Genomic DNA, 22,894 nt, shown 5'->3' with positions numbered 1-22,894 from the left:
GTCCAAAGAATAGCAGAGAGCAAATTAGGATCTACTCCAATTAATTTGCCTTGATGGGCAAAATCTGGAGAGCAGCCATATCTGGGAATTAAGAAGAAAAGCGGGGAGTGTAAAGTAGGTCGCTGGAGTTTCGTAACCGAAGCGATGGGTTTTCACAACACGCTGAGTACTCAGAGGTGCCCAGTGCTGGGGACTACTGGTCCCTGACCCCCCCCATCCGGCGACCACGGGTTTCAGCCTGGGCAGCTGCTTTAAGATGCTGGCCAGCGTTCAGGGAGCCAGCTGTTCAGTTTTAGGGGCAGGAACGAGGACATTGTCTCTTCCCACTGCGGGACAGTGCTGCAGGACTGTCCCAAACCCTTGCCACAAACCCTTGAACCCAACGGGAGGGCAGACACCGGCTGCTTGTCCCAATTTCAGAGCACCTGGAGAACTTTCCCGGGGGTCAGCAGGCCCGTCCTTGCTGTCACACTGCCACTCCCGGCCTTGCAGGCACCTCCTTGAAGGAGGACTAGGGGAGACACAGTGACAGTGGGTTTAGGGCAGTGCTCTGCTATGGACCCTTGCACCATGGGGTGTCACCAAGCAGTGGTGACTCACAGGCCCGTCCTAGCCCAGCATCCTCAAATCCCAGCCCCGGCTCCCTGGAGCCGTCAGTGCCTGCAGGCTGTGCAGTGACATATTCTGGTGTCACATATGGTGATACCTTCCAGCTGCAGGACACATGTGGTAGCATAGCCAAGGGTGCGGGCCATGTGTGGTGACATGTGCTGGTGTGCAGGACACGTGGTGACATAGCCAAGGATGTGGGACATGTATGGTGATATCTTCCAGGGCATAAGACATGTGTGGCGCGTCTTTCTGTGTGCAGGATCAAAAACCCAGAGTGTTTGGTGGGTGTTTGTGGATCTTCCCAAACACCCACAAGCTCCCAGCTGGATCGAAGCAGCGTGGTTTGGTGCACGCCAGTGTCACCATTGCAGTGATGGCCTGGCAGAGCACTGCTTTGGTGGCCCTCCAGATCCTTGGCCACCTCCTGCTACCCTGCTGGAGGACAACGGGGAGCAGCCTGCAGCAGCCACCCCACTGCTCCTGGCCCTGTGGAGGTGCCGGCGAGGTGACAGGCGCTGTGCGGTGCATGGCCAGCGCCTGTCTGGCGTTTATCCTCTTAGCCACCCTGCGGGGATCCAGCATTAATTCACCCTTAAACACTGGATTGTCAGAAACTGGAAAGGAAAGAATCGGCAGATTATCCCCCCCGGCGCTAGCCTTAAACACAGGGAGCAGCAGCTGCCGGTCGAGGAGAGCCGGGTCAGCACTTTGCCCTGTGTTCAGTGGGGACCCGGCCCCGGGCTCGTCGCTGTTCCCCAGCAAAGGCTGCTGGCAGCCCATCCCCACTCCTCTCCATGTGATCTTTTGTGCCCCCCCCCAAGCCAGCTCCAGGCTGGTTAATGAAATAAATAACATTAAATAAATGCGGGGTCCCCCCGTAAAGCTGAGGGATCAGCAGCAACTGCTCAGCCCCCCAGGATGCACCATGGCACAACAATCCAGGCAGCATTTCCCAGCCATGGATGCTGGCAGGTGACCAGGGCAGCCGGGATGATATCCCAGAGGTTGGGGATCACATGTTTAAGTGACCGGACCTCGCAGGAAGAGGGTTTGCAATGAAACAAGCAATAATTTTCCCTGTCTCAATGACGACAGCGATAATTAGGCTTCTTGCTTGCACACCAAAGGCTTTCAGACACAGGCCAGCATGCAAACACTTCCCCAGACCAAAACCACAACGGTGCCCTGTGACCGGCCGCGGTGATATTTCTGGGACAGCCTTGAAGTCACCTGGGAATCAGACACTGCAGCAACTCATACTCACGGCACATAACTGCTTTTCTCATCACTCCTGCTCGCAGCTGAGCCTCGTGCAGCAGACAGGGCTGTCGCAGTTCCAGGACATGGTGGCGCTCACGTTGGACAGAGGATTTTGGCAGTCTGGGTGCTGTTGCCTTTACCAAGCGGGATGGTGTCGCACGTGCCAGCCAGATCTACCCGCTGCCGCTGCTGGGAGCCTTGGGGCCGTGCCAGCAAGGAGCTGTTGATCTGTGCGATAGATGGGGTGGCCCATTTGCAATTTTAATGTCCCTTTAGGTGGCAGGGCGGGGAGAGATAGCTGTTCCCTGGAGAACGGGGAGGTTGCCTTACCAACGCACATTTAGGGAAAATGGTTTACCACAATGGGTTTTAGTATGCTAGGAAAAAAAATTCTGAAGTTTGCAGCATAACAGCAAAAGGGATGGGATTAACAGCATATACCATGGATTGACACAAGTTTAACCAAGTTAAACTCTAGCACGTCATCTTGGTTTAACTTCAACAAGTCCCACTTGGCCCTGGATTAGAACTTCAGTTCCTTGTTTTTTTCAGCTATATCATCTCATCTAAAAAACCCTCCTCTTTTCTCTGCAAACCCCAATTTCCTTGATGACTGTTAATAGGACCAAATATGGCAGGACCAAAATAAAAGGGATGGAAAACGGGATTTCTTTCAGAAAATTGTCTGATGCCACTAGAGTTGCCCATCAGAGGACAAGCTATCGGCTGCTGAAAAGAAAAAAAGAGAAATACACACACTGTGTTTTCCTAAGATGTCCTTTAAAGTAAAGAAACCATTTGACCCATCTGTAAAGGGAATATCCTTTATGTCTAGCCCTGAAAAGCATCTGTCAGGTGACAGCAGGGTGGTGGGAATCCCCAGTCCAGCCCTCCCCAGGGCCGTCGGGGTACCGTGGGCTGCCCGGCATGGCTGCAGGCAATGTGCTGGGAGGACAGAGCCACAGAGCCCCCCCCCCAGTCACCCTCCCCAGGGGCTGGTCCAGGCAGCATCTGCCCTCCAATCCCTGGAGCAAACCCAGAGCTTGGGAAGGGCACGAGGGGCATCCCACAGCAGAGAGAACAGGAGAAATGTAAAAGCGTCTTTTAATATAAATATAAATCCATCTGAAGGGCTGCAGGACAGGACCATGCCCCGCGAGGGATGCCCAGGGGGAAGGTGGGCTTGGTGGGGACCGCGGGCGCCAGTACCCGGCCAGCACCAGGGGACTGACCCGAGGCATCGGCTGGGCACCCTGTGGGTGGGCAGGGCTAGAGCCAGGGCACCAGCAGCGGCAGGGCCAGCAGGGCCAGGAGAGGGGGGTGGGGAGGGGTGGCCGAGCCCCGCAGCGTGGCCTGGTTGGTCTCGGCAGCTGGCAAGCCACGGGTGCTGGCCAGGCGTCCTCGGGCGCTGCACAACTCCTGCAGGTTCCCCTGGAACTGGATCTTGCGGGACTCCTGGCGCAGTGATTCCCAGATGGCGGCCGCTTCCTCAGGGCAGCTCGACAGCACCTCGCTGGCACAGGCGTGGAAGTCGTCCCAGGACCTGGGGAGATGGGCAGGGGTGAGGGGGACCACTGGTGGCAGGTCACCCAGCCATCCCAGCAGCTCCCACAGGGACGGGGACACTCACTTGCAGATGGTATCCAGCTCCTGTGCCTCCTCACCACCCTCTTCCCGTTGCTGATGGACACTCTGGGCCATGCTATCCCCCAGGCTGATGAGGCAGCCAGCAAAGCCCTTGTAGATAGTGTCACACTTCCCTGCCATGCTGATGGGCTCCTGGCTCGCGGCTGCAGGGAACAGGAGAGATGGAGCTGAGCCCCCATGGACTCCCCTAATGGCCATCGCCTACCCAGCTCAGGGGTGCACGCGGGGCAGGTGTCACCGGGTGGGGGTGACACCAGGCTCCAAAATGTGGCGAGGGGCTGACACCCCCTTCCACATCCTGCTGGACCCCCTGGCATCCTCTCCCCAGGCACTCAGAATGAACCTTCGCCCCTAGCCCGGGAGCCCAACATGGCACAGTGCGATGACCCCACAAGCGATGCTGCCATTAGCCGCAGGGGAAGAGCAGTGTGCAGGCCGCTTCGCCTTGGACCTCCTGGGCTCTCCCCAGAGCCATCTGTCCCAGCTTTTATCCTCTGACAGCAAAGATTAATTTGTGACTACACAGAAAAAAAACAAAAGCAAAGGCTCGGCAAGCTGGAGTCCCTGCTCCTACTGCAGCAGGAGGGAAGAGGAATAGGGGAAGGGGAGAGCAGGAGGATGAAAGGGGATGGGGAAAGGGAAAGGAAAAGCATAAAAGGACGAGGCACAAGTGCAACTCCGGCTGCTTCACCCTGGAAAGTCCCAATTCCCTGCTCTGCTCCGCAAGGGATGAACCACCAGGACTGGCCAAACCCTGGTGCCGACCACGGGATGGTGGGTGACAGGGTGTGTTGGGGATGACTGCGAGTGCCATCCATGGCTGGGGGGAAGCCCAAGAAGAGCCAGTGTGTGGCTGGGTCACAGGGAAATGCTGCGTGGTTGGCTTGGCTCTGCCCCAGGTGTCCTGCAGGGCCAGATGGATGTGGGTTCCCTGGGCCATGTCACAGGAGTTGTGAGACTTTTGGAAGTGCTGTGGGTGGGTGCCTGGGAGCTCTCTAAACTGAGGATGCTAAAAAGCATGAGGACAGTCCCAGAGAGGTCCCCTGTGGGAAGAAGCCCCCAGAAGCAGCTGAAAGTTGCCCAGTGGCTGCCAAGGCAGCCAGGATGTCTCCAGGGAGCTGTGTGCCATACTGCTGGCATCCCGTGCCTGTACCCCTGGAACAAGGCCCTGAGCAAAGCGGCTGTGGCCGAGACTAGTGCCGGGGCAAGCCTGAAACCTCAGCCTGTCACGGAGCATGGCGGGTGTTTGTGATGAGAAACCCCCTGAGCACATCACCGAGGAAAGTCTCAGATTGATGCCAGCCACGTGGGTCACAAGTATCACAGGTATCGACAGAGGAAGTGGGACCCGTTGCTCCTCTTTCAAGCCCCAGGCAACAAGCACGTCTCCCATCAGCCCAGGGACACACCAGCTGGTAGGGCCAGCAGGTGCCTTCCCTCGGCTGGCTGGTCCCTGCCACAGGCTGGGTTTTGGCCTCCCAGGCTCTGCTAACACCTAGCACAAGCCCTCCCCTTCGCCTAGCTCCCTCGGTGCGAGGCTGGGCACGGCAGGCAGGAGAAATCAGGAGGGCAAATCACCTCCACCACCCTGTTGCAAAACGACGTGGAAAAAATCTGCCCCTGGCTCCATCAGAGGGAGAGCCCCAAGGGAAGCACACGGAGGAAGTTTCCCAGGGTGCTGCAACAGCATCGCTGGCTCCCAAGCGAGTGCTGACGCAGTCGTCCTGCTTCGGGGGAAGGGCCTGAATCATCCACCCTCTGAGCGCGAAAACTGCCCCAGGCTTGGCAGTCCCCCGTCCTCCACCCTCCGTGCAGCACTGGACCAGGTTAGCCCCCAGACCCCTGCATTCCTCTTCAGGGCAGGGATGCCACTGGGTACCGCTGCGCCTGGAGCCGGACGGTGTCCTCCCTCTGCTCTGGGAGAAGCGGGAGAGCGTGGAGGCGGCACGTTGGTGCCGGTGAGGTGCAGGATCTGCCGGATGACCGTTCCCCAGCAGGCAGGATGCCCTCCAGGCCCCTGAAGGAGGACAGGCAGAGAAAGCCACCAGGATCATGGGGTCGGCAGACAGGGCTGGCTTGGGGCACCGCTCCGGGCTGGAGAGCCCGAGCCTGGGGGCTGTCCCTGCCTGAGCAGAGGGATCCCCGGGAAGTGCTGCGAAGCCGCTTTCCTCCTTGCCCGGCACTGCGGGACGGCAGGAGACAGGGCAACAGTGGATCGCTGAGCCTCGGGGCAACCGGGCACGCCGATCCCCGCAGCTAGAGAGAGCACGGGCGGCGCAGGGGCAATGAAGCCGGCGGCCGGGGGTCCCGCTCCCACCCACCAGCCTCCCCCAGCCCCCGGGCCGCCCCCCCCGCCCCGGCGGCACTCACCGAGGTGCAGGAGCAGCGGGCACACGACGCCCAGCAGCCGCCAGCAGCCGCAGCCCATGGTGCGGACCCCGCCGCCGCCGCCGTGTGCTCCGCGCCTCGCCGCCGCCGGCAGCCCCGGCCCCGCCGCACCGCCCCCGGCCCCGCCCCGGCATCGCGCCCCTGCCCGCCTCCGGCTCCCAGCCCCGGGCTGAGCCCTCCCTGCCTGCCCCCGCGGGTGGGTGGAGGAGCCCCCCGGGGCTGGATCCCAGACCATGCAACCCCAGGAGCGAGGAGCAGCGGGAGACGCTTTTGCTGTGAAAAGGGCAATTAGCGTCTCCTTTCTGCGGAGAGCAGGCCACCACCATCCGTAACAAAGCCTCCCGGCTCGCCCGGGAAGGAAAGACCGCTGCACCCAGCTGGACTCACCTAGGAAAGCTCAAGCAGAGACCGGGGAAAGAAAGGGCATCCCAGCCCCTCGCCTCCCGCTCCAGGCTAAAGATTTTCACATTTCACATGCTCCAGGGCTGCGCAGCCTTCCAAAGGCCACGCAGCCTTCCCTCTGCAGCACAACCTTTTCTTTTTTTTTTTTTCCTCAAAAAGTTGTTTATTGAATTGTTCTTAATGTTATTTCAAAAAAAAATTTTCAAAATTTAGATAAAAAGAAAAACCCTGGTGTAAAATCAAAACGAACGTCTGAACCATGGACGTGCTCCGATACACAAGAGAACCAATGTCCCCCAGGGGCTCTCGCAGCTTGCTGCTGTCTGACCATCCCAACCCAGAGCACACACAGCCTCCCTGCCCAAACCTGCCCACACCACGTAGGATGGGCTGGACACCCCACTGCGGTGGCAGTGCAGATCTGGAGTTAATGAAACCCCCTTCCTGCTTGGCTGATATCCTTCCCAGCTACTCACCCCACGAGGGAGGAGGAGTTTGAGTTCTTGACTAAGATACAGATACTAGTTTCTGGTCAACAAGGAGCACGTGTTCCCAGTAGCCCCCTTGCTCAGGGCTCAGTGTGCACCTCCCTCCTCCTCTGCTCATGGCAGCAGACTCCAAACTAAAGGGGTAAGAAATCCACAGGCTGCTACTGAATGCAACTTGGACTGCCAGCCAGGCCTCAGGGAGGGCTGGGCAGGTGAAGAAGAGACTTAATTCTCTCAAAAAGAGGCTATTTAGGAAAATAAGCCAAGTGAGCGTTCAGTAACTATTTGGGACTATACACACATGGCATTTGCCTTAGAGACATCACACACACGTTGATAGATTTCCTGGCAAGAGCTCTTAACACAAGCCATACGTGGTTAGTAACTACTGGATCTGCTGGGTGGGCTTCCATGGAGCAGCCCACAAGACAGCCAGGTCCTCCTAGGTCATGCTGGGGGTGACCAGGCCTTGGAGCATGATCATGAGGCGACGGGCAGGCTTGCTCAGTGTGTTGTTGGGTTCCACCTGGAGGAACTGGAAGAGCTTCTGCCGTACCTGGTTCATGACTGACCCCATGTGGTCTCGGGTGATGGGGTCACTGTGGTCCAGGTGCATCACCGCTTCTTCCAAGTAACTGAAGGAGAGTGACCAGGGTTAGAACCAAACCCAACATGCGATCCCAATCTGATTCAGTTCATTTTAGCACTGAAGATGCACAATTCTGCTCCTCCACCCACCCAAACTCAGTGCAGTATGCTCAGTCATCAGAAAATAAAGGTCACTGACTCATAGCAGAGTCCACTTATCCCTTCTTCAACACGTAAGGGCAGCCTATATATTTTCCAGCCTGCAGTATGTGCAACACAACCTGGCTGCCTGAACCAAGCAGGCACAACAGCAAGCCAGAACTCCCTGCAGAGCTGGAGGTGGCACTTGGCCACAGGCCATGCCTGGTCACAGCTCTGTAGATATTTTCTTTGATGCCTTTTTAGCATAAGCAGAATTAGTCACTTATTAGACAGTAAAAATGCTCAGCAGTGAGGCTTATTTCATGTAGGGATAGATATATTTAAGGTCTTCTTCCAATACGTCTATCGAGGAAGGAACAGGGGAAGAGCAAGAATTTTACCAACAAGCCATTCTGGAGTTCAGACGAGCCATAAACTTTCAGACTGCAGCCTGAGAGTAAGGCAATGTGGTCACTGAAAAAGGTTTTCACTAACAGACCAGCTTGAACTTAACAGCAGCAACTTTAACTCCAATTACCAGCTCATCTGTAACTTAAAGCTCTTTTTCAGCTTTTCTAGCTTGCTTTATCCCAACTTGAGTTATATATTGTATATTGTTATATATAGTATATTGTTAACTTGAGTTAAAAAACTCAATTTAAGTCATTTTCTGTACGAGCCATGGTTAAAACCTGCTGGTACCTTAACAAGTTAGTTTTTTAGGACAGATAACAGGGTTTTGACTCACTCACTAAAAATGTTCATGGCAAGTATCAGCACAGTCACTATTTTGCCACACAAGCTTTGCTTAGAACATCTAACAGACATTACTTCCAGTAGCTCCTGCTGCCACCTCCCACTGAGCCTCTCTGGCAGTCATGACAAGAAACTGTCAACACAAAGTCCAGCAATGGGTTAAGAATTGAGGACAGAGCAAAGTTGCTCTGGATATTAAGCTATCCAGGAAAGACGGCACTACCCCTCCTTTTACCTCCCCAGGGGAGTTGTTCCCTGGTTAAAGGGGATCGCTGCACAGACCTCATATAATATTTACAGACTACAGTCTAGGATGTAACAGCACCTACAGCTGGGTACCCCTTCTACTACTACCTCTGGGCAGCAAAGCTTTCTGTGGCAATGCCTACATCTTTTTCAAAGTCATTACTGGTTGGTTCACTTGCCAGTAACAGACTACAGAAGCTCCAACCTTCATTGAAGCACCACCTTCCACTTCCAGGCAGTGAATTTAAAGCCAGAGCCAGGAACAGGTCTGCATAGGTTCAGACCCAGTGCTCTGATCATACTTACTTCAACTTCAGTTCCGTACGAGTACCCAAATCTGAGGAGAGCTGCTGAATGAGAGAGAGGAGCACAGGCTGGGACAGCGGGCACGGCTGCTGTCCGAATACTTGCTGAGTATCCACAGTCTCACAGACATACAGGACCAGGTTGAGATCAGCTGCTGTTAGAGCCTGCAAGGAAGACACAACTAGAAATGCAGAGGAAACAACAGGCAGGTGAGGGACAAAGGACAGAGCATGAGGCAGCCCTCTGCCTTGGGGCAGCTCAATGGCTTGCCAGCCTCCTCTGGAAGTAGAAGTCTCTGCAAACCCCGCTGTACATGCAAGCAAGACCATGTTTAGGCTCTCAGTCTATGCTCAGAGGACACTTGTGTCTGTTCTAAACTGAACAGACCACAACCAGACAGAGGGGAGCAGGTTACAGTTAGCAGCACAGAGCAGGGCCATACTTCCATCCCCTGCCAGCCCACTGGCGTGGCATTGCTATTATTCCCAGAGGAGTTAGTCTGCAGCAGCTCAAATGGATCTGCCTACATATTCGAAGACAAAGGCAAGGTCAGGCCTCTGCTGGTAGATCTGCCTGGAGAGGCTTATGAAGCTGTTGCTCTTCAGGGGTGCACCACGTGCCACCAGTGATGGCAAAACACTCTGGCTTACTGGAGCACTGACACTGTCCTGACAGGGCATGGGCAGGGAAGAAGGAACTTAACTGCCACCAAATCATGGAACTTGCACAGCTCTGGCTCAATCTGCATGAAAGTTCAGCTGCACCCCTTGGGCAGTCTGCTGCCACAGGTCTTTTCAGGCAACTCCTGTATGAGTTGTAGGATTACGTCCCCAGCTCAAGGAGCCCTTTTTCGCCCCACTCCATCCCCCAACAAGCAGTGATGCCCACTACCAGGAAGCCTAGGTACCTGCTGGAAAGCTTGGTTGAGGTGTCCCTGCTGGAGCAGCTGAAGGATGTGAGTTTGCTGAGACTGGAAATCCAAGTGAGCAGATGGGATTGGAGTCCCAGCTGCCGAGCGCATTGCCTGGACAATGCTCGAGGTGACAGCTGCTTGCTGCTCTTTCATAGCCAGGCTCACTTCTCCTTTAATGACTCTCTGCACCTGGGCCAAAATAGCCTCCTGCATGCTAAAAGCAAACAAACACACACACACCAAACCAAAACAACAATCAGGCATCTCTGAAAATGAAGAGCTGAGGGACAACATTGCACGAAGCTTGTATCATGAAGCTTGTATCAGCAAGAAAGCACAGGTTTGCTTGCTTATTGTAGCGTGGCTACCAAAGGGTTAATACAAATTGCTCTGAGGCACAAGCATTGGAAACACGCTGCGCAAGGTAGCTCTGTGGCCAACAACATCACGGAAGATGCTGGGATTCTGTGCAGGGAAAGTGATGTTTCAGGGAACTGAATCTCTCTTTATACAGCATTTTAAATCTTTAATGTGTCTGGCTTACAAGCAAGGCTACTAAGCTCTAGGTTAATCTCTGAATGGGCCCAGCTTTCTATATCAGATCTGTTAGATGCAGTTTCCTAGCCTGCAGATGACACCTTTAGAATGAGAACACACTTCCACTGAGCCTCTGACTTCTCCACACAAGAACAGTTCACAATGCAGGCTCCGCTGGTGTGTTACACCTTTTCCCCCCCCCAAGGGCTAGATCCTCCCCTCTTACAAAGGGTACAAAGCATTGAACCTGCTCTACCACAGGTAAAATAGCAGGACTTCCCTGGGAGCAAGCACAGCCCATGCAACAAGACCAGAATTTAATCTGGTAGCCTTCCTGCCAAGTCTGGTCTGCATCGAAGACCCCAATGTGCTCTGACATATGTTCTAGTGGCTTAAAATAGACAGGGGCATTCTGCCTCGCAGGTGACCACCAGCCAGTCTTAATGCCTGGCAACCCCCACCAGCTTCATGGTGCAAATGTGCTGAAGGCACTGCCAGGATCACATCTTGAAACCGGGATGGCCAAGCACAAATTGCTGCAGAGCAGCTGGGAGGACAGAGTAGCCTGCAGAAACTGTTGGTATGCCTGAGGACACACAGTAAAGAAGAAAAGCCCTCAAAAGACCAGAAGAACATTTCAGAATAGGAAGGCTAGTCAGAATTGAGTGTGCTTTTGGGCTGCCTCAGGTCCTTCTGTCCTCCAACACGCACATGGGATGCTGTGAAAAGCAGGCCCTGAGCTCACACACACAGCAGCAATACATCTGGTTGTTAGAAACCTTCTGTGGTCTTCATTTTGTGCCCTACAGGGCAACAGTTACACCAGCCCACATGCTTTGCCATACTGTGCACAGAGCCAACAAGCAGCTGTATAGTGGCAAATGGCTTGTTCCACAACTAGCAGGGAGAGGTTTTTATTACACACATGTATACCTCTCACTGACATCTCTCTCCACAAGCCCAGCTGTCAACTTACTTGCCCACGATAATATGCAGCTGATGCTGCACCTCAGCATGGACACTGGCTGTGACAGTGGAAGCCAGCTGCTCGGTGGTGCTCTGGAAGGTGCTGATGAGCTGTCGAAGCTGATTCAGCAGTGGGTCCCGGGCCTCCTGTTCTCGTACCTTCTTGTTCTTCAAGTGAGTCTCAAGCTGCTGGATATCTGCAACAACAAGAAAGGAAGATGCTTGTGCCATCGGTACCTGTGATAATGGTCAGGGCAGAAATCCAGCTGCTAGGCTCTACATGTTCTCCAGCAGAAACAATTACTGAACCAGTGTATGAGTGCAGGAGAGAGGAGAGAACACAAGCCTTGTTTTGGGCTGCATTACACTAACCTAGAAACCCTGCTTCCAGCCTCCCCATCATGCAGGATTACATGACACAGCAACAAAGCCACAAGTTCTCTTGTGACAGACCTTTACAGGCACTGTTTGTTCAGGCCAAGATAAAGGAGGGAGCCAGGGTATTTTATTTCATACACAGTGTGAGTTGTGATCTGCATTAGTGACGGATTTCAATGCCACTGAAGAAAGAGGAGGACCATTTCTGACAAAAAAAAACCAACCACATCTGCAGAGATTAAAAAGCTGTATTTTAAAATACATTTTATGAACTGGTCTGATCAAAAGGAATAAGAATATAAGCTCTATTTACTTGTAGGAGACTTGTGAGGAAAAGGAAGGGTGCAAAATAAACAGCGGCTGGAGACACTGCAGATCTACAGACAACAGAAGTCGCTGTGCCAGCACTAGCCAACTTCAGGCCCCCTCAGAAACCAGCTCTGCAGAGTAATACCTGGCTGGCCTTCCAGAAGGCCAAGGAACTGCACCCCAAGCCTGAGAAGAGGAAAGATCTTCTCCAGTGCATTAGTGTACAATTTTCCTTACTTAAGAGTACAGTTTTCTTTTTTCCAGCCTGACCATGTCTGTCTACACTGTTCAGCCATTATTTAACCTCTGATCATCCCTGTACCCTTCTCTAAACCTTCCCCAATTCCATTACCCCTCTGAGGGACTGCTGCCCTCTCCATACATCATCTTCCTCATGTCAGGATGGGGTAATCGTACAGCTGGGCTTTTCTACTTAATCGATTAAGTCACAGATTCACAGAATGAGGCCAAGTGTTTTGCTGCATAGGCTACAAAGACCAGAGGTGAATCTCTGTCCTTACAGCCCCACCCACAAAAACCTCCTCACTTCTGCTTCCATTTCCCAAGTGTGAAATGGAGCACGCAGATGGGCTAAGAGGTTAAACAGTCACCAGTGAAACTCTGAAAGGTAAAGACATAAGAAAAGGCCAACTTGCTGTCAGCCACTAATGCAAATATGCTGTGCAGAGAAAACTCAGAGAAGAAAACCTACTTACATTCCTGTGTGCCCTGCTTGAAGGTGTCATTGATTTGCTGGAACATGGACTGGCAGCTCTTCTCGAAGGCTGGCAGTACGACGCTCTGAAATGCTTCCCTGTAAGCTGACTGAATCGGCCCCTGCAGGGTATCGGCCGTTGCCCTCACAATGGTATCTGTAAGGTTCTTACAAGCACACACAGAAAAGATTCCAGAAAATTAACAACAGCCTGCTGCAGACCAAAGATGTGAACAAACACTGTAGGTCCCTGCAATACACCCACACCAGATAAGGACAGGCCAGTGTCAGAAGTATTCCCTCAGCTCTTTCCACTGACCAGGCTGACCATGACTACAGCAGACAGAGCATCTGCTTGCTGAGGGGCTGCCCGAGAACATCACGATTTCCCTGTAGTTCAGCTGTAGAGCAAGGGAAGGTGGCATAGTCAGGCATGGCTCCTTTCCCCTTCCCCTGCTTCCCTCCCACAATCCACCATTCCCCGACAAGGTAAGTTCTGCTCCCTAAATAAAATTGAGAACAGAGTGGAGAGCGGAAGAGCCAGTCAAACTTTCACCACATGACTGACTGAGATGGCCCTAAAAACACTGCCGTAGTGAGAATTCTCTACTCTAGTAGAAAATGAACAACTTGGTAAATGAAAGAAAGGACTAATAAGGCAAAGTGGGCACGGGAGTACACAACAAGCTTGCTCTTGAGACCAGGAAAGAGCTTTGACTGGCAGCTAAACTGACCTTACTTGTAGATATAGGTGAGGGGAAGAGGTATGAGGAGTCACTATGCAGGCAGGTGACAACTCAATGTCCCCAGGAAAAGCTACAGCCTGGTTCTCCTTACCTTTGATTTCACTAGCTTGGTGATACTCTCTTTCAGTGTCCCCTCAACAGCAGTGAGCTTGGCAGCAATGGTGTTACTCAGCTGGCCAGCAAGAGGGTCCATGCTCTTGGAAATGCCTAGGCACAACACAAACATGTCAAAGTTGCAGCTTTAAGCCTAGAGTCATGCTTCAAAACCTGAAAGAGAAAATGGAGTCAAACTCTTCTTGGATATGACACAGCGAGGGGCAATGGTCACAAGCTCTGGCTCGGGAAGCTAAGGTTGGACTTTAGGATAAACTTTTTGCTAGGAAGGTGATACAGCTCTGGAAGTCACCAGAGAGGCTGTGGAATCTCCAACCTTGAAGGTTTTCAAGACTTGCCCCAAAGTCATAGCTGACCTGATCCAGAATAGTGGGTAGCTCTGCTTCAAGCAGACTAGTGGACACTAATGGCTGCAGAAGGCTTTCCCACCACCATTTCTTTGAACATTTCCTTACGTGGATGGTGCCAGTGCGTCAACGTAGGGCGAAGACAAGTTTAAGTTTGCTCCAGTCAAGTCTCAACATTTCCAAAGTCATTAGCCTCTTTCGCCTTCCTCCATCGAACAGACTCCAGAAACTTTATCGATTATAATGGAAGGTCAGACCATGCTCTCTGGAAAGGCATCCCCTCTGGGAGCCTGCTTCATACTCCTTCCAAACCACAATTCCTCTTCTCAAATTACAGTGGGGCCCGCAACAGTTTAAAGTGCAATGGCTAGTCTTGATATAACCTAACTCCTACTTCATATAGTGCCAACACTTTTACGCAGCATGCTTTCAATCCCTATGGGGATAACTGTAGGGGTCCACCTTCAAAACCTAGGCAGCAACACTCACATTGGGGTACGGTCTTCTTCATCTCCTCACGAATGGTCCTCTCCAGACGGTTACACACAGCAGTGGAAAGGGACTGAGAGAGTTGCTGAGACAGATGCTCCTGGAGCTGCCCATTGCGCTGCTGTCCTTCTGTCAGTGCTCGGTCTAGTCTTCTCTCTAATGAGAATGCATGTTAAGGAGGACAAACAATGGATTTCCTCTCTAGCCTCAACACTCCTGTCCACAAAGATGGACACTAGCCTCACCTCCAGAGGCTCAGTGAGAGCAAATCTGCAGCTCTGGTGAAAGAGGGGTCTAATAACATTGCTGATGTGTTCCTGTAAACAACAGGGTGCTCTTAAACAAAGAGGGCGAGAGAAGAGCTCTGGAAGGCGTGGTAGAAAAGCCAAACAGCTAAAAGAAGCTCGACAGTAGTGTTCCCTACATATTGTGGGTTAACTTAGCTGCCCCTGTAGGCAGCTCAGCCCCACACAGCTGCTCACTCACTCCTCTGCAGTGGGATGGGGGAGAGAACAGGAAGGGTAAAAGTAAGCAAGCTCAAAGGTTGAGATAAAGACAGTAAAACAAAAGTAAAACAGTAAAACAAAAGATGCACATGCAAGGCAAGCAAAATAAGGAATTCATTTACTACTTCCCATCGGTGGGCAGGTGTTCAGCCACCCCCAGGAAAGCAGGGCTCCATCACGTGTTAACGGTGACTTGGGAGGACAAGTGCCATCACTCCGAACGTCCCCTCTTCCTCCTCCTTTTCCCTAGCTTTTACTGCTGAGCACAACGTCATATGGTATCGGACATCCCTTTGGTCAGTTGGTGTCAGCTGTCCCAGCTGTGTTCCCTCCCTACTTCTTGCCCACTCCCAGCCTGCTCGCTGGTGGAGCAGTGTGAGAAACAGAGAAGGCCTTGATAGCGTTTAGCAATAGCAAAAACATCAGTGTGTTATCAACATTGTTTTGGTCACAAATCCAAAACACACCACTATACGAGCTGCTATGAAGAAAATTAACTCCATCCCAGCCAAAACAACCACAGAAACCAAGAAGCCCAATATCCATAAAAAGCAAATTGCCAAAAACATTTCTACAGCATGGAACTGGTGGACATAAGTGATATAGTGCATGGGAACAAACCCAGGCTTAATAAAAGCTACTCATACCTCATGAAGCTACCAAGCTCTCTGAAGGAGCCACCACACAAACACCGAGACGCATGTGCATCTTAAATAAATAAATAAATAAAAAACACACCAAAAAAACCCAAAAAACCCCCCCTAATAAAACAAACAGTGAAAAGACAATTCAGCTGCTGACAAAATTCAGTGCAGGTATAAAGTTGGGCAGATAAGGAAAAATTATTCTAATATTACAATATAACTCTAGACTCTGAACTTCAGTAGAAAGCTATCTGAATTACCTATGAAAATATCAGCCTGATGGTCAAAAAGGAAAATCCAAGACTAATTAATAGAGAAAACAGAAATCATTGTCACATCATAGAAGTTAAGAGTGGTTTCAGACATGATACTGGCTAGAGCTGCTCAGTTTGGGGAACATGACCAAATTCAGTGCAGCAAAAGATGTACAGGAACTGGCTACTCACAGTACAATAAAAATAACTGGACACCAGGTTTGAAAACACCAAAAGAAAGTACCATTCAGACAACACATAAGGGACCTGTGGATAACCAGATGTATATATGGGTACAGACAAGAGAATTCTATATTCAGCTATGCAGTACAGCAGTCAGATGCTATTTCTGGTGCAAGTACTGACTTGCCTTAAGGAGGAAAGGAAGGAAAGGACCATCCCGAAATTACTCTTGTGCAACTGGCCACTGCCTGACGTAGGATAACGTATTAGGTGTTAGTCCACTCCAGCGTTACAGCACTTATGGTCTTAATGGGTAACTAGAAGATTTAGTGGCATGGAGAAAGTATCGGTGGTTCTCCGTTCTATTTCTGAGTTTCTTGCCCTTAGAAAGGGACCAAGAGGAACTGAAATAGTTATACTGCAGCCAGGCAATTTTGCTGCACCTGTGGCCCATGCTACCAAGATCCCTGAACTTTCTTAGCCTTCCTTATGTCTCTAGTCTGCCTTGCGGCCTTCCACTCCTTAACTGCCACACAACATCTGCAAAAAAGGATACGCTCCTGCTCCTGCTGGGAGTCAATCACCCTCTCCACATGACCCATAAGCGAGCTCTGAATGGCATCAAGGTGATCTGTGAGTCTCTGCAGCAGCTCCATCTGGTTCTGACGCAGCTCAGAGAGCTCCCGCTGTTGGCTCCTCAATACGCACATCAGCTCATCCTGGAACTCTGGTGTCACCTATGTGTGGACAGGACAAGCATTCATTTCTAACAGGATCAGAGGTCAGCCAACCTTTCTGCTAGGTATTAAGTCAACCCCTGTGCCTAGGACTGAAGTATAACACAAAGCAGAAAATGGGGCCAGCTTAATGCCTATTTTTAAGACTTTTGTCCAAGAAAAACTGATAAAGCAAGGTACATGAAGTTCCTGCATGGAATTCATAAATGGTTGCTTAGAATATCAACTGTTTAGACTCAAGACCCCTTCAAAGCTCTGGCATCTGAAAGAAAACAGAAGAAAACAGATCCTGTTCACTTTTGGCCAGATACTGAGAGAAAGTGGTTAGGCCTCTGAATGTAAATAATGACCTCAAACACTTACGAAAGAGCTATGCAATCAGTAGAGTAAGAAGGAGGTTTCCTACAGCACTTTTTCAGCTCTTTCACTTATTTATGAATAACCAAGCAACTGGAGAAGTATACATCTCTAGTTCATTGTCTTTTCACCTGCTCAAATATCTAAAGGACGCACACACATCAAAGGCAATTTAAAGAAATGTATGCAACTTGGCTGAGAGCATTTTCTGCCAGATATGAAGGTACTTTTAACAGGGATAAGAAATTCCAACAGGCCAGTCCCACTGTGACCCTTACTTTGCTGGGAACAGTTTATCCTGCTGCTGACGCACGTGAGTCATCTCAGCAGGGAAGAGGAAATGAGTGGTAGCGTCTTAGATGATATAGGGCTTGTGAGAACACAGAAACACATCGATATGCAAAGGTGAGAAGGAAGCCATCAGTCTGGATAGCACTGAGCAGCTCCTGTTCTCTGACTTGCACAGCAGAGAAGAGCAATACCAAGCCCAAGCGCAGCCCCATCTCAGCCTGCTCAGGCATGGCAGGGGCCCACGGTATTTCAGGGAACTGGGCTGAAGGTCTCAGGTCTTTAGTAAGACAGTAAATAGAGATGAAGCATCATGCCCTTGGGACAGACTGCAGAGCAGCTCTGACTCACCTGGTTGTTAGATGATCTTGGTGACTGGTTCACATCCCTGGAAATAAAAAAAGTAGTAACCCAATTATGTCAATTAAGTGCTCTTATTATCCAAGTCTTCTGACAAAACAGATCACACATTTTATGGTTGCTTTAGATCTTACACTCCAGCTCATACTTCTGTTTTGCCTAGTATAACATGAAGAGCGACTGGAACATGATGAAATCCCAGTCCTTACAGCACTGTGACTCCATCATTTGCACTATCCACAGGCCCTGAAGTTCCTTACAGACTGGTCCCTTCACAGTGAGATTTGAACCAAGTATTAATGAGGACTGTTACAAAGAACAACATATGTTGATTTTTCAGTTTTGTCCAAATTCAAAGCCAGGGAAGGCTTTGCCAAACAGCTTTTGAAGGTCTCCTGATATTTTACAAAGAAAAACCAAGTACTCATTTGTTAAATATAGAATTAATGAGCTTCAAATAATCTAGAATGATTCCAGCTCTCAAGGTGAAGAAACTAGTAATGGACTCCAGCATACACAGCAGAATAAAGAAAAACACTGAACTGATCCACTAATACCGCATGTCTCCATCACAGTCACAGATCTATGAATATTCAAATGCTACCAGAAGGAAAGTAAACGTTTGTTTTTCCCAGACAGCATCCATTCAGCAACTTTAAAAGGACTGAGGCAGGAAAAATGGAAGTAATTTCAGAGGCTAAGAGCTTCTGGGTGTCACAGTACAGGACCACAGCCAGAAACTTAATGCCATAGCCCATCTTTGTTGTAATCTGCACAGCCAGAGATCCAAATCATGGAGCTACAGGAACACAAGAAGAGGAGAGAACCCCATGCAGAAGCTGTGCTGCTCTCCTCTCATTAATGCAGACAGGTTGGTCTAATTTGCCAAGGGCAGACCTTTCCAGTCACCAATTTTCACTTACAAGACATTCATATGGGCACGTTTAGAAACACACAAAAGCAGTAAGCAGGTAACGAACAATAGATAGTGTTGAACAAGGGCACTGTGCCAGTGTTCAGAAGCCAATCAGAAATGGAGTCCATGTTAAGCTGTACTCACAGCATCACAGTTCCAATGAAGCCTTCACTGAAACTGGCAAATGGATTCAGTGTCCCCCCACAATGTGCAATTTACCTCCCACGCATCTTCTGAATCCCAGGCCATATTTTGGATTTTGAGTCCCAGCTGGAAAGGTAGTGCAGTACCTACTCCCACACCCCTGTGTGGCAGTCAGTGTCTGAGTAACCAGCAACACTTTCTGTGGGGTTACTGCCATTTGCAAAATGGGGTGAGGGTTGGGAGCACTTGGCCGCAGCCCAGCCTCAGACCCTAGTCTCGCTGCTAATGGCTACATCAGGTTGTGGCCCTGCACAGCTGATCCCACAGCCACCTGTATTCTGGCAAGCCCAGCGTACCCGTCATCTTTCTTGCCCTTCCGCTTTAGCTTTGGGGAAGCCCGAGGGGATGCCTTGGCTTTCCAGTCCTTCACAGGCAGCCTCTGTGTAGATGCTTTGGCACCAAATCCACCTGACGTAGAAGCCAAGCTTGCTACTTCATCATCATGATCACTATGAAGGAACAGCAGGGGAGATGATGTCACTTGCAATACTGGAAAGGGTTAGCCTTCACTAAGGGGAGGGGATTCACACTCTGCTCTTCATCCACACATGGCCAGAGTCATGCAGCTAAGGACGCCTGCCACCTTGGTCTTTAACACAGAGACCTCTACAGAGCTCAGCATGTGCTGCTCTGCTTTGATCCAGGTCTGCTCAGGCTGAGCTCGAGTGCTGCATAGCAAGACTTGAAGGATCTCTGCATTAGGGACAACTGTGGTTCAGGAAGCATGGCAGAATGATGCCTGTTCTTGCTGCATACACACACTACCACATAAGCCCTAGGATGTGATGCTGACCCAGCAGGGAACCCATGCATAGCATATCCTTACAGCTTTACAGACAGAAAGCACTTAATGCAGCAAGTATTGCAGGAACAGAGGAGAATCAGGTTGAGCCTAGGAAGTACATGATCCTCAGTACCTTGGAGTCTTTCAGCTGCTGACCAGCAATCCAATACAGGCTGCACGTTTCAGCCTGAATTTAAGTGTGGATTATAAATGAACCCTCAGCTGTCAAACAGGGCTGAGCTTGCCAGGCACACAGAATGCGCCCATGGAGCTTTAGGGTGGCTCATGAGGGAGCAAAGATGTCAAAAGCAAGAAATTAACTCCTGAGATACCCTCACTACCTTATCTAAGGCACAGTATTTGGAAACCGATCCCTTAATAGGTTTTCATGGATAATTAAACCAAGCTTGGTCCATACTCTTAGGAGCAGCACAGTCAAACCTTTCCCTACAGGGAGTAAATTGGACAAATGCCCAGAGGTCAATCTCGTGATCAGCTGAAGTCATCAGAACATTATGGAAGCTGAACTGCATACACACATTAAGTCAGGAGACAAAGCAAAGACATTCACCCCACATGTGAAGGCTTGCTGGGGACAGAAGCACGAATGCAGCCTGAACTGAGTCCATGCAGGGCAGCCCAGAGGGGGCTGAGCACTCTGGTACCTTTGTTCTGCACTAGCATCCTGGCTGTCATGCTGCAGCAGGTGGTAGCTGTGTCGATGATAGGAAGAGCTCTTGTGCTTTTCTTCAACCTCATCCCTTGGGCTAGAGGAGGAAAAAAGAGAAAATACTATCATGAAAGTCTCTTTCAGCTTGGGTATTTGCTCACTCCACTTCTCATGAGAGATCCTGATAGAAGGTCTAAAACAAACAAAAACCCCACACCTATCTGCACAGATCCAGAAAGCAGGAGGTGTTGTTTAGAGGTACTAAACACTCAAACTTCTCCATGAGTTTTTCTGGGGGCCTTAAGAAGGGAGAAGCAGCTCAGCTATGCTTCAGGCACTAACCAAGAACAATCTCCCAACAGACGTTCATGCAAGACAGGTAAATCACTACTCAAAATGGGCAGTACAGTGTACTTCAGTGAATAGCATCATCTTGGGTTTGTTTTTCCTCAAGTAATACTGATCACTGGGGCAAAAATCATCAGTGCTCCTCAGACATTTGAAAGAACTGAGAAAGTGTGCGAATTCGATGGGTTAGCTCTACCAGACAGAACAGAATTGTAACACTGAATCCAGTCCAAGTTTCATAAAGATTTTGAAAGCAAATTGCACGTGCTTCTAAGCTGTAAACTAGGTCTGACTTCAGCTTGCAGGAAGATCTTTAGACAGAAGTGAGCACTTGTTACTTTTACATAGGCTGATGGCTTGACTGAGCTGGAATGTAAAAAAAAAAAAAGATAGAAATCTCTCAGATCCAGAGATATCCGACACTCTGATATGAGAAGTCCTGAAGAGTTCAAAGACAGAGTGGGATTGAGGGGAGTTGCAAACTCCTATAAAAGTATTTTCTCAACTTCAAATTATCAGCAAAAGCAAAACCACTGCTTTTGAGACACAGCCTCAGTGCGCTTCCCAGAGTCATCAGAATTGATATCGTTTCCTGAAGCAGCATCCTCAGGTGTGGAGGCACAAGGCAAGGCCTTTCTCTTGCAATTCTGATGGGAGGGAACAGCCCCAGATAGTTTGAGGGACAACACTGACACTCTTAGCCTGCTAGTCCTGTTGAAAAGGAGGGTGTTTGCAGGCTCTCATGGTGCATGCAGCCCTGGCCTAGACAGACTCTGGAGGTGCATCTTGTTCCCGTCCCACTACAAGACACAGACACTGATTCTGTGGTGAATCCTAGCACTGCTCCAGTTAACAGTTTGCTCCTGGTAAGCAGGCGTATGTGATGTTGCCCCATTCTACATGCCTGCTCCACAGAGGCATTGCGATTCATTTTCTGACTTTTAAAGTACTTTATTTATAATGCTAGCTGCACAGAGCCAATCCTAGAAGAGAAGATATACAATTAACCTATAATCAAACCTGTCAATTATGTGCTAATTGATTCCTTTCAACAAAAGCATGCAGAAATGCATCACCTGGGGGAGAATTTAGCTTCTACTGGTTTTACTTCCAGAGTAAAAAAAAAATAAAAAATCCCATCTCAAGTCTCCATTCCCAGGTGAACATGAAGGCCAATAAAGTAGACTTTTCACCTTCTTAACAGAGATCCTTTATGCTGCAACAGGTATTAGAGAGCACAAATTGTTAGACCTGGCCTAGGAAATTCAGGACACAGCATACACAGCCCAAGCACACAGGAAGGTTGAATCATCAGGTCCTTTAAGGAAAGGAGGGATGGAGAACTGCTGTGGTTTAATCACAACGTAAGAACTTTTCACCAAGCTAGCAATTTGGCAAGTGCAAAGAAATTGCCGTAAGCAAGACAAACCCAAGTGATTACCTGTCTGCCATGCTGTTCCTGGTTTCTCTGGTTATGTCAGGAGCTGCTGGCCATGGCTGACTCACAACACTGTCGGAAGATGCATTTTCCTGAGTTAAGGCAGTCTCCAGTAATGATGGAGCATTCAGTCTGTCCACCTCCACTGGAGGCACGTCCAAAGAGTGGTGGCTGTGCTCTGAGTTGTGCCGGTTCCTCGGAGACAACAAATGCAAGGCTGAGGCAGCGGATGCCATACTGTCTGTGTGATGACTGGGCTCCAGCACCTCGGAAGGTAACCCAGATGGAGCTGCCGCAAAGCTGCGTTGCAAGGTCTCAGAAGCAATCTCTGGGATATCTTGGGACATGGCTGTGGAAGCAGATGAAATGACATCTGGAGAGCGCTCGCGGGTGGGAGAAGCCTGAGGCACCACCAAGGGCTCCACTTCCTGCAGTTCCAGTGCTAGAGAGGGGTTTCCTGGCGTGACCTGAATTATAAATAAATAATAATCAAACAAGAGCCTTCAGGGTAATGTGGAGACACCTCAAGAACCCCTGGTACCTTACACCAACCACCTCTGGAAACAGCCAGCTGTATCCTTTCCTCATATGAACCCTGTGCTCCCACTCTGTTCAGCAGACAGAGAAGGGCCCCAAGACTTGTAATAGACTCCCAGCTGGGCTAACAACACAATTAAGCCAATGCTAGTTTGAACACACTTTCAAAAGAAAAATGTCACACCAGTTCTACCTCCCCACTCTGCTCCAGGATCCCTTCTCTTTGAGGGACAAAGTTAGTTTTAACACTGAACATCTCCCGTACTGAAAGCTGATTTCAATTTCAAGCTTTGGTCATAATCTGTTTTACATCACACCTG

General features: G+C 50.3%; 1 protein-coding gene across 2 annotated transcripts in view; it reads right to left on the bottom strand.

Annotated features, from left to right (window-relative positions):
- Nucleotides 1-3,525: 3,525 nt before the first annotated feature.
- Nucleotides 3,526-22,894, bottom strand: part of EDC4 (enhancer of mRNA decapping 4) — a 40,934-nt gene continuing 21,565 nt past the window's right edge. For both annotated transcript variants that reach the window (XM_072872077.1, XM_072872078.1), the window contains exons 18-30: nt 22,041-22,504; nt 20,247-20,348; nt 19,094-19,246; nt 17,669-17,705; nt 16,492-16,672; nt 14,349-14,504; nt 13,490-13,605; nt 12,654-12,819; nt 11,261-11,447; nt 9,742-9,961; nt 8,835-8,998; nt 5,890-7,432; nt 3,526-3,662 (exon numbers count right to left, since the gene is read on the bottom strand). In XM_072872077.1, the coding sequence (XP_072728178.1) occupies nt 7,240-7,432; nt 8,835-8,998; nt 9,742-9,961; nt 11,261-11,447; nt 12,654-12,819; nt 13,490-13,605; nt 14,349-14,504; nt 16,492-16,672; nt 17,669-17,705; nt 19,094-19,246; nt 20,247-20,348; nt 22,041-22,504 (2,139 nt within the window). In that variant the 3' untranslated portion in view covers nt 3,526-3,662; nt 5,890-7,239. The remainder of the gene's footprint in view (nt 3,663-5,889; nt 7,433-8,834; nt 8,999-9,741; nt 9,962-11,260; nt 11,448-12,653; nt 12,820-13,489; nt 13,606-14,348; nt 14,505-16,491; nt 16,673-17,668; nt 17,706-19,093; nt 19,247-20,246; nt 20,349-22,040; nt 22,505-22,894) is intronic.

This window comes from Ciconia boyciana, chromosome 9 (assembly GCF_034638445.1).
Source record: "Ciconia boyciana chromosome 9, ASM3463844v1, whole genome shotgun sequence".
Classification (NCBI taxonomy): domain Eukaryota; kingdom Metazoa; phylum Chordata; class Aves; order Ciconiiformes; family Ciconiidae; genus Ciconia; species Ciconia boyciana.
Note: the sequence above shows the minus strand (reverse complement) of the source record. Positions and strands in the feature narration are given on the sequence as shown.